Source organism: Cyprinus carpio, chromosome A9 (assembly GCF_018340385.1).
Source record: "Cyprinus carpio isolate SPL01 chromosome A9, ASM1834038v1, whole genome shotgun sequence".
Taxonomy (NCBI): Eukaryota; Metazoa; Chordata; class Actinopteri; order Cypriniformes; family Cyprinidae; genus Cyprinus; species Cyprinus carpio.
Genome location: NC_056580.1, coordinates 18,536,799 through 18,553,230, shown reverse-complemented (window position 1 = coordinate 18,553,230; position 16,432 = coordinate 18,536,799). Strand labels below are relative to the sequence as shown.

The 16,432-nt window shown below is 38.8% G+C and overlaps 1 protein-coding gene across 1 annotated transcript in view; it reads right to left on the bottom strand.

Annotated features, from left to right (window-relative positions):
• Positions 1 to 16,432, bottom strand: part of LOC109095999 (inactive phospholipase C-like protein 1) — a 56,032-nt gene that overhangs the window by 677 nt on the left and 38,923 nt on the right. The window contains exons 3-8 of the mRNA XM_042763897.1: positions 13,810 to 15,500; positions 9,836 to 10,198; positions 5,699 to 5,902; positions 4,314 to 4,389; positions 3,261 to 3,370; positions 1 to 2,210 (exon numbers count right to left, since the gene is read on the bottom strand). The exon at positions 1 to 2,210 is cut by the window's left edge and continues 677 nt beyond it. Of these exons, the coding sequence (XP_042619831.1) occupies positions 2,043 to 2,210; positions 3,261 to 3,370; positions 4,314 to 4,389; positions 5,699 to 5,902; positions 9,836 to 10,198; positions 13,810 to 15,500 (2,612 nt within the window). The 3' untranslated portion in view covers positions 1 to 2,042. The remainder of the gene's footprint in view (positions 2,211 to 3,260; positions 3,371 to 4,313; positions 4,390 to 5,698; positions 5,903 to 9,835; positions 10,199 to 13,809; positions 15,501 to 16,432) is intronic.

The window sequence follows — 16,432 nt, the reverse complement described above, 5'->3', positions numbered from 1 at the left end:
GTAGCTTTAAGATATAATATCCACAATTTTCTTACATAATTCACAAAACTTGTTTTTGTTCACTCTTTAGCAAACAATTTGTTTTTTTAAGGAACACTTTAGGAATTAGTACACATTCAGTTCAGACGTAAACACACACAAAAACTATCACAGAACAGGCATGGATCGGAAGAGAACAAGGGCACAGACAGAGGAAGAGAAAAGTAACTACATAAAAAGTAGTAGAGAACAGTACAAAGTATAGTAAAAGAGTTAAAAAGGAGAGTAAAAGACTTGCGGAGACACAAAACAGGACAACAGGACGTTTGCTTTTGTGGAAATAAGCAAACGTCCTGTTGTGGTACAATCACAGAGAGGCTCAAAATCACTTTCCAGAACATTCTCGTTGACCATTCCTAGCTGGTGGAATAATCTTCCAACCCCTATTCAGAATGCAGAATGACTAAATGTAAATGTAATGTTAATATGGAAATGTTATGACTTTTCTCATCCTGTTCATTATCGATTTATACATATTCACTGTTGTGAATATGCTCATTTGGTCTTCTAAAATGAAATGTCTGACATCAACCAACAGTCAGGGTTTTGCTTAAAAATAACTGCACCAATCGATCAGGCATCAGATTGATCACATTCAGAACAAGTACCACTGAAACGACTCACACACATTTAAATTAGCACCCTTGCACAGGTACATTCACATACACAATGTACCAACACGTTTACTTATCTACCACAAGAAAAAATATAGCTTTCCAATCTCACATATCTAATTTCTATTATTCTGGTAACGTGAAAAGAAAAGTTGCAATTTCAAAAACTAGTTTGTGTGTCTTTGACAGCAGTATACTGCCAATGTTTTCCTTGTCTATCACAACACTGTCAAATGTTACAAAACAGTTTATACTTTAGATTTTTATCTACTTTAGTTGTCTCTGTGCTTAAAACTGTTTATAATAGTTTTTTTTTTTTTTTTTTTTTAGTAGCATTAGTAGCATTTTTGTCTTTATGACAAAAAATGTTTTAGAAAATGTGATGATGGCCATACCAGCAGACTCATCGGAAGCATTCATCCAATCAAGCCAAGGAATGTGTGTTAGAAATAAAGTCACTTTTCACCCAAACTGTAGTTCATCATTTTGTAACATTGTTCCAATCCCAGGTGCCGAACTCCAAATGCATTACATGGGTATGCGGTGTAATCAGTACTTGTCCTCCCATTGAGAAACCAGCTCAGTTAACACTGTTAGGGTGTACTGAGCAGTATTTTAACAAAGCCTTCTTGAGTTCATTCTGCATTGTTAATGAGCTGAAGACGATTCATGTCACTGATGAAGATGGAAGATGAGGATATGGTTTCCTTAAACGGAGAAGCACCAGTTATATCCCATACACGTTGGACTGGATAGGGCTACGGGGCAGAAACGGTGCTGTCCTGCTGGTGGGCATCACCTGTCAATCAGTTTGAGTGACAGCAGAGAGGAAGATACAGCCCTGAAGATGATGCAGACCAATGTCAGACCCTCTGAAAGTATTTCTGAGATGTGTTCGTGCTAACCTGAGTAAAAAAACCTCACACTTTGGTGATTTAGTCATGATCTAGAGGAAAGACTAATGAGTCTTCTGTATTCCACATTAGTTGCAGTTTTAGATTTATAAAAAAAAATTTCTGCTCGAAAGAACATTTCTAGCCTGTGAACTACTGTACAAGGAGTTCAACATTAAGGTCCTCTTAAATAATGCAGGAACGTTTTCTACATTGTTGACATCAGTCATTTTATATCGCTGAGGAATTCGCTTTAATTCCTTTTACATCTTTCATTCAGTATGTCTTGATAAGAACATTCCTTATTCTGTCTTCAAATAACATCTGGTCAATGCTGTGCTAAAATCAAGCACCCACTTCAAAAAAGGACAATTGCCCCTACTGGCATCTGTTCATCTGAGACACCTATACATCTGTCTTTCTGTCTGTCCAACATTCAACCATTCATTCACCTATGAATAAATGCGCTCTCAATGCCAATGCTTGTCTGTGGGGCTCAGCTGCGACCATTGCTGTGGCCACTGCCACGTCTGGTGGACGTGCCATGAGGGGTGTAGTGACCGTCAGAGGTCAAGATCAGGCCGGACGCCTCACAGGCCAATGCCAGCTGCCTCAACGTATCCAAAGCATCTATCTTAGCGCTTCGCAGGAGGTCGCACTGACCCTAAAAAAGAGAGACATGAATCACATGAACCGGGTTATTGAGTTACACATCAGTTAGTCCTGGAGCATGAATTAGATTTGCTGTTCCAGACAGGCTTACAGTCTGTGCATTAGCTGTGGGGATTTTTCAGTGACTCTTTATTACACAATTACACCAGTAGGTGGTGACAAGTCTTTATGAGTGAATCATTGAATCACTGAATCATTTTATTCAAACTAATTTGTTTAAAAGCACTGATTCATTCAGGAATGAAACAAGTGACCTTCTTTATAAGTTAGTTACTGAATCATTCACTAAACCAATAAACCACCCTATTTCATAAATCTTATTTTCATATACGGTATTTTACCCTTTTTATCTCAAATTTTATTAAAAATGTTATAACTCCAACTGAATATATACAGATCCCTTCCTTACATTTTTTACTTTTCCAATAATCTGTTAAACTTGGATGTATTTAACAATACAGATAAAAAAAGATCTGTCGCTACTTTTATCAAGACTTTTAAACCAGAAAGAAAACCAGCACTGCACAGTATTTCATTTACAGGTCATAGAAGCAAAAAATAGCCTGTTTGGAAATGGTCATGAAAACAAAGATTTTTAAACAAAAACATTTTATTAGTGGACCTCAATGGGCAAAACTAATTCATTAAAAGTATGTCCTTTTTAAAGGATATAGAAGATTTATTGACTAAAGCTCTAAAAGATACAGTGACTATTAATACTAGCCAAATAAGACTTTGAAGAGACATGGATTTTCAGCTTTTATGGTAATGTCTTTTGTTTGTATAAACTGCATAAACATCAAATGGAACTGAAACAAGAATATCCAATCAACTAAAACCACCCAAACCCAGAGAAATGACCTGATCATTTGAAAAGTCCACTGCACATGCTGTATTTATAAGGTCAAATTACTTAAATTTGGAAGATAGAATTTCATAACAACAGAAGCCCTTCTTCCCTTTCGTCTAAAACCAGAGTGAAAACATTATCCAAAAATTCAAGGCTATTTGAGGGAGGGAAAGAGAAGGTCACGCTATTTACCTTCAGCACAGTGATGTTCCAAGCAAAACTTTCCACAGCTTTACTCTGTTTACGGCCCTTCAGATTTTCCTTTTCTACCAACCTGGGCATATCTTCATGAAACACCATTCCTAAGAGGACATATAATAGAAAACAAACTCATGCATAACGTGTATCATTTTTTCTGGCTTGAGATTTTTAAAATGCCATTTATGGTGCAAACCAGCTTCTGCAGGAACTGAGCTGCCAAATTATGGATGATAAGTACCCATTAATCCTCTGGTTAGATAATATTGTGCTTCCTGTGATGAATCTTGGCATAAAGAGATTAAACTAAGTGTCTCGGATTTTTGTAATTGGGGCCAAATAATATCTGTGAGGCTAGGAACAGACAGCGAAGATATTCTAGTGTGTCACTAGTCACTAAAACGAATCAGACATCCCAAAGCTACATTCTTTGAATACTGTGTCAACTAACTAGATTACAATGCTGCACGTCCAATATAATATCAAATAACACAGGTGTTGTAGTTTGTCATGCTACAAAAACAAATACGCTTTAAAAAAAAGCTTGTAGCTTGTTACTGGAAAAGCTACACAAACAGAGCCATCGCTAGTGGGGTGAAAGTTGTGTGACGTTTCTAGGGACCCCCAGCTAGTGGAGGGGGCCCCACTGCGATTTCACTAAGGGGGCTGCCACTCAATAAACAGGACCAGTGGACCCCATACATTAGCAATGGCTCTGCTGTCATACTACTAGAAAATGTAATTAATAGCTAGTTTAAGTACCTCATCAACAATGGATACTGTATAGACTTACATCATTTCAAAACAACTCTGTGAAGGTATTTTCAGCACCATTCAGGATAAAAGGCAAAGTTTCAAAGTGTTGATGGGCACTGTGTGTGTTGGGGATGACTGGATCTACTCAGAATGCAAATTTGAGAAATCTGTGAATTGTTTCTCAAGATTTTCACACATCCTCTGGGGCCGGACTGAAACATCATTCAGGTGGAAAGAAAACACAAAGATGATTCATCCTCCACTCATCTTCTCCCCCACACCTCTACTCACCTTCCTTTTGCACTTGTGCGATTCTGTCATGCACTCCATCTGCATTTTCTATCAGCTGTTTGTTGGCAGAGATCATCTGAAGAAGGATGCAGACAGGTACTATATTACGCTCTGCTCATATATTTGAATAAGATTTTTTTTGTTGTTCAGAAACAAATGAATATTTTCATTCTAGACGGATGCATTGCATTGACCAAAAGTGAAAGTAAAGACATTTACAAGGTTACAAAAGATTGCTATTTCAAATACATGCCGTTCTTTTGAGTTTTCCATTCATCATATAATCTACAAAAGACAGCTAAAAATAATCCAGAAAATAAAGCACTGAGTAGCACAACTGTTTTCACCATTGATAATAAGAAATGTTTCTTGAGAACCAAATAAGCATATTATGATTTCTGAAGGATCATGTGACAATGAAGACTAGATTAATTACACTAAAAAATCACATTAAATATATATATAAAAAGTAACCAGTTATTTTAAAATGTAATTATACTTTATAATATTACTGTTTTATTAAACATAAATGCAGCTACTATTTTATCAAAAAAAAATGAAAACATAAAAACCATAACACAAATCACAAAAAAACATGAAAACATTTAATCAATCCCAAATTATTTAATGGTATTGTTCACACACACATGCAGTTTATGAATATGGCTAAAAACGTGAACCCAAAGGACTAATTTTCTCCAAATTTTAATTTTTAATTTTTTCCTTGTGATCTCTTAAGTCTCCTCAAGAATGTTCTAAGAAACTGCTTCTAATTTTGCATTAAATTCTTCTATGACTTATCCAAGCTATATTATACATTAATTTTATAGCTCTATACTTTTACAGTATGTAAACTATTGTCTAATCTCTGACAAAAATACTCAAACATAACACATCTGCGAACTCTATTATGAACTTTAAGCAATAAAATTCTGAGCAGACCCTTGCTGCCCTCTCTCACAGTGAAGATATTTATAAAATGTAGTCCTGCCAGTCAGTGCTGTCTGACTCTCCGGGACTCAAACACACAACAGGGCCCAGTGTTAACTCACAGGGAGAGATAGGGAATGAGGGAACCTACAAAAAGAGAGGAGGAGGATGGTGACTAAAGCCTCAGATGTCTCACTGACTCCGATGTGCCAGTTCTTACTCCCACACACAGACATGTGGGATGGCTAAAAAGACAAATGCCATTGTAAAGGCAGGTAATGCAATATCTGTACCTTATCATTTAGGAAAAGGAAATCTGTACATTAGTGATGCCTCAGAAATTCAGCATAAGCATAAAGTTGGTCTATGAAACTGAACCACCAAAAGCCCAACAGAAAAACACTTGGCAATGATGCGTAACTTTAAAATAGCCTACATAAATAGGCGTCTCTTACCGTGTCATAACCATTTAGCAGTTTACGAGTGGCGTCAGTCAAGTTGCCCAAAGGTTCCAGGCATGGGTAACCTTCCTTCAGAGTGAGTGTGGCACTCGGGGGCCCATCTGGATTCTGCAGCCTCGTGGCCAAGCTCTGGATGCACTGCTTCAGTGTGGCCATCGGGGGGAGTCCACACTGCTCTTTAAAAGTCACTGTGGCACTCTAAAGAAAGAGAAAACATGAACACACAGGCACACACTTGGTTAACACAAATACTTCAGCAAGCCCAAGATAAAGAGATAAAGGTAAGTAACATAGTTTGGTAAGCACAAACAAATGTAATGTTAATAAATAGAAAAGAAACGTGAAATCTGCACTTTTCCAAAATATTTTATATTTTTGAAAGATTAAGGCTCAAGAAATATTTCTTAATTTAGCAGCACACCTGTTCTCAACATTGATAATATCTTTGTGGAAATATTTCTGTGGAATACTTTTTTTTTTTTTTTCAGAATTCTTTAAAAGATAGAAAGTTCAAAAGAACAGCATTTATTTGAAATAGTACTCTTTTGTAACAATACACATTATATACTTTTGATCAATTTTATGTGACCTTGCTAAATTTAATATTCTAAAAAAAAAAAAAAAAAAAAAAAAAAAAAAAGAGTACTCAAAGTATACAACCACAACTGCAAGAACTCTAAAAGACAAGACTGCTAAGAGTATGAAAACTTTAAAAATTGACATTTATATTGTTTGACACTGATTGTAATATGCAAAGCTACTCACACGAGGCAGAGCCAAAATAATGACTTCTTTCCTTTATACAGACAGATAAACCTGTGCAATTTAACGGTTTTCTATGTCTGCATGACTTTCAAAGACCTCAGCTTTAAATCTAATCACATTTCAGCTTTTTATCATACATTTCCCTTCATTAAACTATGGCAGACAGAGAGCTTGTTTCTATTTTCTACCTGACATAATCACACACCCACAACTATGATTAACAGAGATATATGTGTGTGTTCAGGAGGCTTCATGTGGGCGATTAGTCTGTATATCTGTTTATTTGTATGAGAAAGAAGTCCATAGGGTGTGCTGTGAATAAAGTGGACATTGTTGTGGCTCTGATATATTATACAAGAAAAAGGAATGGAAATGAAAGGATAAAGTCTATGTGTGTATGTAAAGTGGCTCCATAAAGTATCTGTACACTGAAAATGTATGAATGTCATTGCATTAGATAAGAAAGTATAAAACCAAGTGACTTTTAAAGAAAGAAAAGTATGCCTTTGGGCTAAATATATAACACAAATAAGTCTGGTATGTTCTGAATAACAAAGCAAGGAATAAATATCTGTGGTGTGTGAGGCAACAGATTCATAATTCTACTAAAAATGACTATAGGAACAGATGGCTTACAGTAATTGCAAAGGTAAGACTAAAGCAATGGAACAAAGTTTTTAGGTCCACTGTCTGGTTGTGTGTTTACCTCAGAGATCAGCAGGTTTTGTAAACACAGTAATTATGGATGTGGAATAACACTGCGGTTGCATCTGATCCTGGCCCTGTCACCTGACCCCCCAGATACTCTACCCTCCATCTTTCCTCCCCTTACATTCACCCATAAATCATACCTTGACTTCACAGAGTCTAGCTCAGCAGAACAGTGTTGTTGTTGTATTTTGTATTTTTTTATTTTGCTTGGTTTAATTTCTTGAGCTTGCTTGAAAATTCAGATCAACACATCGTAATGCTAGAAATGTGTATGTTTACATAATTTAGATAAGTTAAACCCCAGAAATGGCAAGTGAACTGAGCTTTGCTTTCACAATGGATGGCCATAATCCAGTGAGGAGGTGTCTGGTTTTTACATGTTCAGAACAGAGACTTGCAATTTCATGTCAGCTGATTAATAAAAGGCTCGGAATCTGTTGGTGACTCTGTATAAAAAGAATTGCACCAAGTAGTGAGGTCAGAAATCGTCAGCTGAGTGGATTTAGCATATAAAGCTATTACTTGTGTACTAATAGTACACAGTGAGCCAAACAAATGTTTAATGAAAACAAATATATTCCTCCACTTAAAGGGTTAGTTCACACAAAAATGAAAATTAGACTGTGTTTTACTTACCCTCGAAGCATCCTAGGTGTATATGACTTTAGACGAATCCAGTCGGATTTATATAAAAAATTGTCCTGGCTATTCCAAGCTCTATCATTGCAGGCAGCGGGTGTTGCAGTTGAACAGTCCACAAGTCGTCAAATAAAGTGCACGCATTCATAATAAAACATCCCTCACACGGCTCTGGGGGGTGAATAAAGGCCTCCTGTAGTGAATGCATGCATTTTTAAGAAAAGTGTCCATATTTCAAACGTAATAAACACTTTTCTCTCACTCCGGTATTTGTCATACGCAGAAGGCGTTCTGGCAGATAATACAGCATGTATGCGCAGCGCGCGCACCTCTGAGATACGCTAGTCTCGGGAGTTTGTTTATAGGAGTAAAGGAAGCAAAGTTTCTTTACTTTAGCAAAGGAAAACCAGTCTCCTCTTGGTTTATATCGAAATCTTCTGACATTTTTCTTTGCAAATCCTCAGTTTGTACTTCTAATTCACGACCGGCGTTTTTTGTTCTGTTCTCTCTCCACATTCGTCACTAATCACGCAACGCTGACATCATACGTCATCCGCCGGAACTGACTGCAATGATAGAGCTTGGAACAGCCAGGACAATATTTTATATAACTACAACTGGATTTGTCTGAAAGAATAAAGTCATAAACACCCAGGATGCCTTGAGGGTGAGTAAAACACAAGCTAATTTAAATTTTTAGGTAAACTAACCCTTTAATGTCTCACTATAATATCTGTTTTCAGTGTCTGACATGGCCATGTTATTAGTGAGAGACATTTACAAACAACACCAATTATCTGCACGACCCACTGAACAGCACTAAAAGCACTGACAAAAAGCTACTTTTTTGTTTTGTTCACTATTTCTAAAGCATCACATTTAGACAGCTCTGACTGGGAGAGCCAGCCGTCAATCTGGATGGATCAGTGCTACCCTGTCACTAACGTGGCCTCATCCAATCACAAATATCCATTTAAAAAGAAGCACATTAGTAAAAAAAATTTAAAGCCGCACACATAGAGCATGAAAGAAAGAATATAAAATAAAATATTTATAAATACAAAAAAATATCTGAATATAAAAGGTTTAGAAATAAACCATTTAAAATAAATAACGTTTAAAAAATGCAATTATTTACTATTTATTTTTTTAACCTTCAGATTATAGGTTTCTATTTAGAGCATTGAAAACTTATCAGGATGCTTGTCCCCGGCACAACCCCATGCTTAAAGGGATAGACGTTAGTCAGGGTAGCTCCATATAAAATTTTTGACAGGAATGAAAACAATGCTGTGACGGATAGAAGTACAACGAGTCTAAAGGGCAGTACTGTTTTTTACTTACCCATTTTCACCTGATGAAACATCTTTCTAAAAAACTTCCAGTAGACTTTATAACTTTATATAGATTTATATAAACTTTATAAAGTGTGTGCCATTGTAAAACTGTAAGTCCATCCCTCACAGCGTTGGTTTCATCTGCGCTAAATTCAATATGGTGTCTAACCGGATTAAGGTCTATAGTTCATTAAAAAAAAAATATTTACTCACCCTCAGGACTTTTCAAACCCATTAGATTTTGGTTAGTCCTCGAAAAACTAATTATGACATTTTTAACGAAAAGTAAAAGGTTCCAGTCCCAACACTGTACAGGTACAAAGCACAGGTAACCAAAATTTAAGATTTAAACCAAAGATTAAAACCAAAAAGCTCATAAAGGTGTCATTTGAGCTTCTGTGGTGACCACATGTTATGTGCTCTATCTATATATGCCGATCATTGTTGAGATGTACATGAAAGCCAATTTTTTTTTTAAAGATCAAGATTTTCACAGCATAATACGGAAAAACCATGCTGGCTGACCAGCACCAAACTGCACTAATCTACATAAACCAACCTGAACCGGAATGCAAATTCCAACTTGTGTAACCTTGTCTCTTCAGCAGGGTGTGGCTGCCAAGTATTGAAGTCTAAATGCTAGTATTACTGTTGTCTGAACACGCACCACCTCTCTTACCAGTGCATACTCTCGCAGGTCTGTAGCTTCTCGCAGAGGTCCATTGGCTGGGCGGAAAGCGTCATCCAGCACTTTGATTCCTGTGTTACGCAGAGTGACGTACTCTCGTCCACGCCGCACTCCTCTCCTGACAGACAGACCCCGTCTCTGGGCCTTTCCCCCACCTCTGCGGTTAGTGATGGCGATGTGTACAAACAGGCTGGCATGGGGCAAAGGGTCTCCAGCCAGGCCCAGCAGGGGCACATTGCGGTAACCAGGCTGTAGACACTCAAAAGCAATGGTGTACTGGCCAATGAAGTCATCACCTATATAATCATCATCCAGAACTACGAAACGCAGCAGGGCTAGTTCAGGCATGTTCACCTGAAAAGAGAAAACAGTAAATTTTGGCCTCTTCAGGTGTGCAAAATTCTACAGATGCAGCTGTAAGGAGAATTAAATATTTAGGGTGTGTAAACAGACACTTGACACATGAGCAGACATTCTGATATATGAAGCATGCAAAATTTAGTGCAGACCACTAAGCCAACGTGCCACTGTAACACCGCAGAATAAGGTAGATAAAAGATAATGTCCTTAAAGCATTTCCACAGTCTTGTCTATTTAAATATATGGAAATATTTTGCATGCACACACAATCACCTGAACATCTGGCTATGTAGGAAACACATTAATAAGCAAGGACACAATTCAACAAAATCATGCATCTTGCACAACATGAATAACTGAGGGATTGTTACAGGTTGAAACAACTTACAAAAATGACTGTGTAACTACTGTTAGAGGTTTACATAACTAACAAGCACACTCACATAGTAAAAGATACACTGAAAATAACAGGAAGTCTGTATTTCACTGCTTCCTTTATGTCAGAAAAACAGGAACAATGGCACCTGAGCTTAATATCACTTAAATTCCTAATATGCACATCTCCAAAAGAAAACATATTGCTATCTAGGTGTATCCATGCATATCACTACATACATATTCATGATATGTAGTGATATGCATGGATATATACACAGCCACGAGCATGCACTAACACACACACACAAAACAAGTGAGACACAAAAGAGTTATGTCACTCTGAATATGCATTTTCATACAAAGAAAAGTAAAAACAGAGAGAAAGTCTGGCAGGAAAACACAAACAACAAAGATAAAACGCCTCCGCTGGCAGCAGACACCCACACAGACACCGGGACACAGCTCATGCAAAACAAAATAGTTCAAGACAGGTCTGCAGCATCTCAGAGGACCTGCTTCGGAAATTGCATACATTTGTACACATGGACAAATTTAATGAATTCCACAGACAAAATTGTACTATGATATTACCATGATTTGAGACATGTATCATGGTAATACCATGTTAAGGCCATGGCAGTATGTTGTTCTAATAATCTAAGAGTACCACATAAATACTGTAAATACAATAGTACTTAAATAATTACAGTAGGGAAAGGATCATACACACATCAAGGTATATGACAAATACATGTATACCCTACAGAGTCATATAAAGACCATTTTATAAAAAGTTATAAAGAAAATCCCAACTGCAAGTGTATTTATATATTATCGCCCAGCTCTAATCTGTTAAATATGACTATTGGACATTAAGTTGTTAAAATTTTATCAAACATCATGATTTTCTGTAAAGCTGATTTGAAACAATGCAACTTGTGAAAAGTTCTACACAAATAAGCATGATTTGACTTGCCATTGAGACAGGCATCATTAGGGGTACAGAGCTCTCAGTTACTTATCTGTTTAGTGAAAAAGGCCACAGGAAAAGATGCAAAAGCATTCTATCAGATCCCACCAGGGGATGTGCATTTGTTCCTGTGTGTGTGTGTGTGTGTGTGTGTGTGTGTGTGTGTGTGTGTGTGTGTGTGTGTTAGTGGGACTCTGATAGGTGTACCCCTCCCATGACTTATAATTGAATGACGTCCTTGAGCTCCAAGCAACGAGAGACAAACAAATGCAAACAACAAGATGCACAATCCCCCAGGACAGAATAAGTGTGTGCGTGAGAGATATATTTGTGATTTCACTGGATCCTTCTCAAAACCTCCCCTTCAAATATCCATATGGCACAGTCTTTGGTTTAAATCACAATAGCAGGGATTTAAATTTGAAAGCGTTGTGGCTGGAGATTCATATTGGAAGACTACTGTTGTTTTCTAGCTTTGACAAGGATTCTTAACGTAACCAAAAAGGACAACAAGCAAACAGAAGCAGAGAGATGTCATGATGGTACTCACTATTTTTTAAGAAACTTACGGATAATAGCACTACTAATGGATTCTGGATCAATACACGACAATAGCGTGTTTATTGAGTGCTTGAATATCTCTATGCTTGTTGACAGAAACTAGTATTCTTGACAAAATTATCTTTTTTAGCCTTCAAAAATGGCTAGCATGACAATTTCCTCAAACACACACTAACTCTCCTCAAATGAACGTTGTAAAAATTTAGTGATTGGTTTCAGCAGTCTTGCTTCACACCTGGAGTGCTGCATGTTTGTGTCTACTTTATTTAACTGGAAATCACAGGTAAAACAAACCCTCTCCTGCACCAAGAAACTACCTTAATCTGCATCTCGTAATTAAAGCTGTTTAAATTTGGCTCCAATGTGAAAGGTCACATCACTGAAAAAAAAATATGCTGGAAGAAACTGGCACCCACTTACAGAGCAGTGTAATGAGTTATCTTGACTGTAGGTTTGAACTACATTCCAGGGCAAGAGCATTAGTGTTAGCAGGCCATTAAGTTTTGATGTAGATCTTCCCTAATTGCAGATCTAAGAAGAGTTGTGTTAAGTTGCACACACTTGCGTCATCCCACTGCATCCATGAGGACAGACTGCATCCATTAACCTCATTCTGGTTGTGGATCACAGGTCAGTACTCTATACATTCATGTTATTTATGTATGTGACATTTCTGTTACAGTTGCCAGCTCAGGTTACTGCATGCTAAGAAATTAAACCATTAATTTCATTACAACCATTACAACCAGTGACAGCTCACCTTTCATAAACTCGCTGCATTCTATCAGGATATGTTCATATCTAACTACAGAGAGAAAACTGCATGTCTCCAAAAAAAGCATTCAAAACAAAACTCAGATTCTGTCTAAAATAAGCACTAACAGCAGAATTAGCTTATAGTCCTCTGAAATCTGTGTATGCTTAGCCCAGGCAGTGCCAATAATATTTTTGTTACAGAAACACAAGCCTGTCAGTGGTGTTGTCACCTAACGGTTGCAAAATATAACATGTTAACATAGGTTTAGTTTGTCACCTTGCTAAGGGAGGTCAATGAGTATATGTGTTAGGATGTATGATAGGCCATAGCTGAACTCAGTTGGAACATTGTTAATATTGCATGCAGCAGGTAATCAGTGTGAGACATGGCTCAGTTGCTGCTTCATGGATTGCAGCATTCTGATTAAGACACATGAGAATGGACACTGCCCTCAAGACTGATACACACAAGAGAAGCTTAAAATAACCTTACACCTCACTGACCACAACACAGAACACAGGATCAAAAACCCACAGGCAAGGTGTCATGTAAAACATCTAATGTCTCAATGCTTAATCTCAAGTTTTATATCCTCTTTGGGCAGTTATTAATTATGTCCAAAATAATGATTTTATATTTGTTAAATAATTATTACACTGAGTAGACCTATAAAAATGTTTTCCTTTCAGATGTGCTGCCAATCATTTGTTTTCTGTGTGTACATTCATTTTTTCATTCATTTTACGTTGGTAAAAGGGTAAAGGACAATCACAACCAATTTGAAGTTAACTGTAACTGCCACTAGGGGGCAAATGCAAAGCCCATATGCAAATGTCAGAGATAGTGGAAAGGCCAGCTTTAGTTTCAATAAAGTCTTCCAACATAATATATGAAATAAATTAGATTTATATTCATGATATGGCAGTCTTGCGCTCTCACCTGGAACTCAAACGTCTCGTCAAACAGTGGGTCATCCTGGTTCTGGGCAGCAGTGCGAGTTCTCTGCTCTGTGCAGTCTGCAGGCACTCCGTGCAGCTCCAGCACCACATATGGGTCGATGACCTCACCTTTGGCACCAGAGCCTTGTGGCTTGGGTAGACTATGGGCACTTATGACCTTCACCCTGAGTGTTTGTGGTGGTACACCAGGCACGCAGCCTTGTGACTGGGCACTAAAGTAGGAAACCTCCTCTCGCATTACAGCTGGACGAAGAACATACCCACACCCACCGTTCTGCATAAAACGGCCACGGGTCAGGTCGAGCATGGCACCTGGCGTCTGCTGGTTGAGTGCCACCAGTTGCACACCTCCTTTCCAGTAGCCTTGTGGGTTTGGGTTGCTAGAGTCTAGTCTTACAGAGCTGGGCCGCACACGAGTTAGACAGCGCTTGGTAAAGTTCACCAGCTCCTCTGGGCTCTCACTGGCCAGCCGCCCTGCCTCTCCTTCCCCAAGAGAGCACAGGGTCCAGTAAGGGGGGTCAAGGGTCATAGGTGTACCTGGTGTTGAAGGAGTGGAGGGGGGAGAATGCTGTTGGGATGGCTGTGCACTCGTCCGGTAAGCATAAAAGCTGCGACTTCCAGTACGAGCAACTGTGATGAGATCGGACAATTCACGCCGCAAGCGGAGGCGCCTTGGCTGTGGGGGTGGGGGAACAACAAGGACCACCCCCAGTTCCTCTTCCCCAGGAATAGTCATTCTTCTGCCAGCCAGAGGACCACCACCACCAATCTCCTCATCCTCCTCAGATACCTCTCCTTCAGAACCTTCCTCTTCTGGGGGCAGCTTTTTTCCGACAAGAAGCACCTTTCCCTTTAGCTGCTCTGGAGAGGGTAAAATGGTTGCACGACCTCCCAGACTGACAGGCAGAGATTCAGGGGTATGAAGCTTGGGTCCAAAAACCTTTTTTAGGTGTTGTGCAAGAGTACGTTGCTGGGAAGGTGAGCAACGCTGGCATAGATACAGCAGCAGAGGATACTGGGAGGTGAGAAAAGCATACTTGTTGACTACTTCCAGGGCACTACGCAGAGTAACAGAACCATGATGGTGATGGTGGTGATGGTGGTGGTGATGATGCTTTCCATCTGTACCATGGTCTACACCCAATAGTGGCTCCCCTTCTGGCCCATCAGTAACCCCTAGCTCCAGACACCGACAGCCAACCTGCAGGGCTCGAATGAGACCCCCAAGATCAGCCCGGCCATGCACTTGGTCATCCAGCAGGTAGGAGCGGTAGGAGGCACTGATGAAATAATGAGATAGGGGCATCTTCATGTCCTGGCACACATTCTGGTGCTCAGGGTCTAACAACTGGCACTCAGCTGACTGTAGGTAGCGGGTAAATCCATCCAAGCCCAGTAGAACTCGCTCACGCCCATCTGCAGAGGGCTCAAAGCGGCGAAGAAGCTCCAAGCAGCCCTCAGTGGTGGCTAATGACAGACCTTGCTCAGTCTCCAGGAAAAGACGCAGGTCCTGGGCATCAAGGCACTCTCTGTCTTTAGAGAGTTGCACTAGCAAGAAATAGACATCAGGTCGTGTACACAACTCGCAGTAGGCTTCCTGGAATTCTTCCAGTGTAACATGAGAAGTTAGCTTCTCTTTGCTCCGCTGAATCTCCTTAAAGCGCAATCGAAAAAAATAAAAAGAGAAAAAAATAGAGTTTTAATAAACCTTTTTTTAGTACACCTATTTGTGTTCTCAGCACTTTTTTTACTGATAACACTTTGAGATAGAAACCCCAACTTTGTTATTTTAAAGCACGATTAGAAGAGGATTAAACCACACACTATTACCATTGTGTTATTGCATAAGGCACTTGTTCCTGGGGGAATGCCTTGCTTTAGAAATTAAAGTATCTACTAAATGATAAACAAAAGAACATAAGAACTACTGTCAGATGACCATGGCCTTGAAGGTTCAGCAGTCTACTGTAATTATCATCTGCTTATAATTTAAGCCTGTCTCATCAGTTTTTTAGGTTTTGTTCCTTGAATAATAAATGCTGGGGTATGGATTTTCTTCCTTGCAAAATTCACTTTTTTTTTTTTTTGGTGTATGCATATAAACGTCTTAGCAGTGTGTGGACACAAACACCCTACAATGATAAAAATCCATTCACTCCAATTTTTTAATCCCCAAAAAACGTAATCTCAATTATCAAGCCGTTTCGATTTTTTTCTGGAAAATGGGCATCCAACGTCCCATTTAATGAGCAATCACAGTACAAAACTATTAAACAGACCAGAGGCAAATTAAATAAGCAGCTTGCGGCAGATAGTGATTTGAATCTTGAGAGACAAAATGTCACAAGTCATACAAATTCAGGGACAGCAGCTCTACACAGGGCCTAGATGGTGTCCTGCATTTTTCAAATTTGGATACAGCCAGAAGCAAAGTGAGTCATGACTATATAGACAGCTCCTCAATGTTTGTCCTTTTTGCCTTTACTTGTCTCTCTAGACACATGACGCAGATGCCTCACACCTGCTGTCACAAAGACTTGGAGACTTGGCCTTGTGGCTTCGGTCTTTCCTCCTCTTGTCCCCAGCAGTCCAGTCCACACACA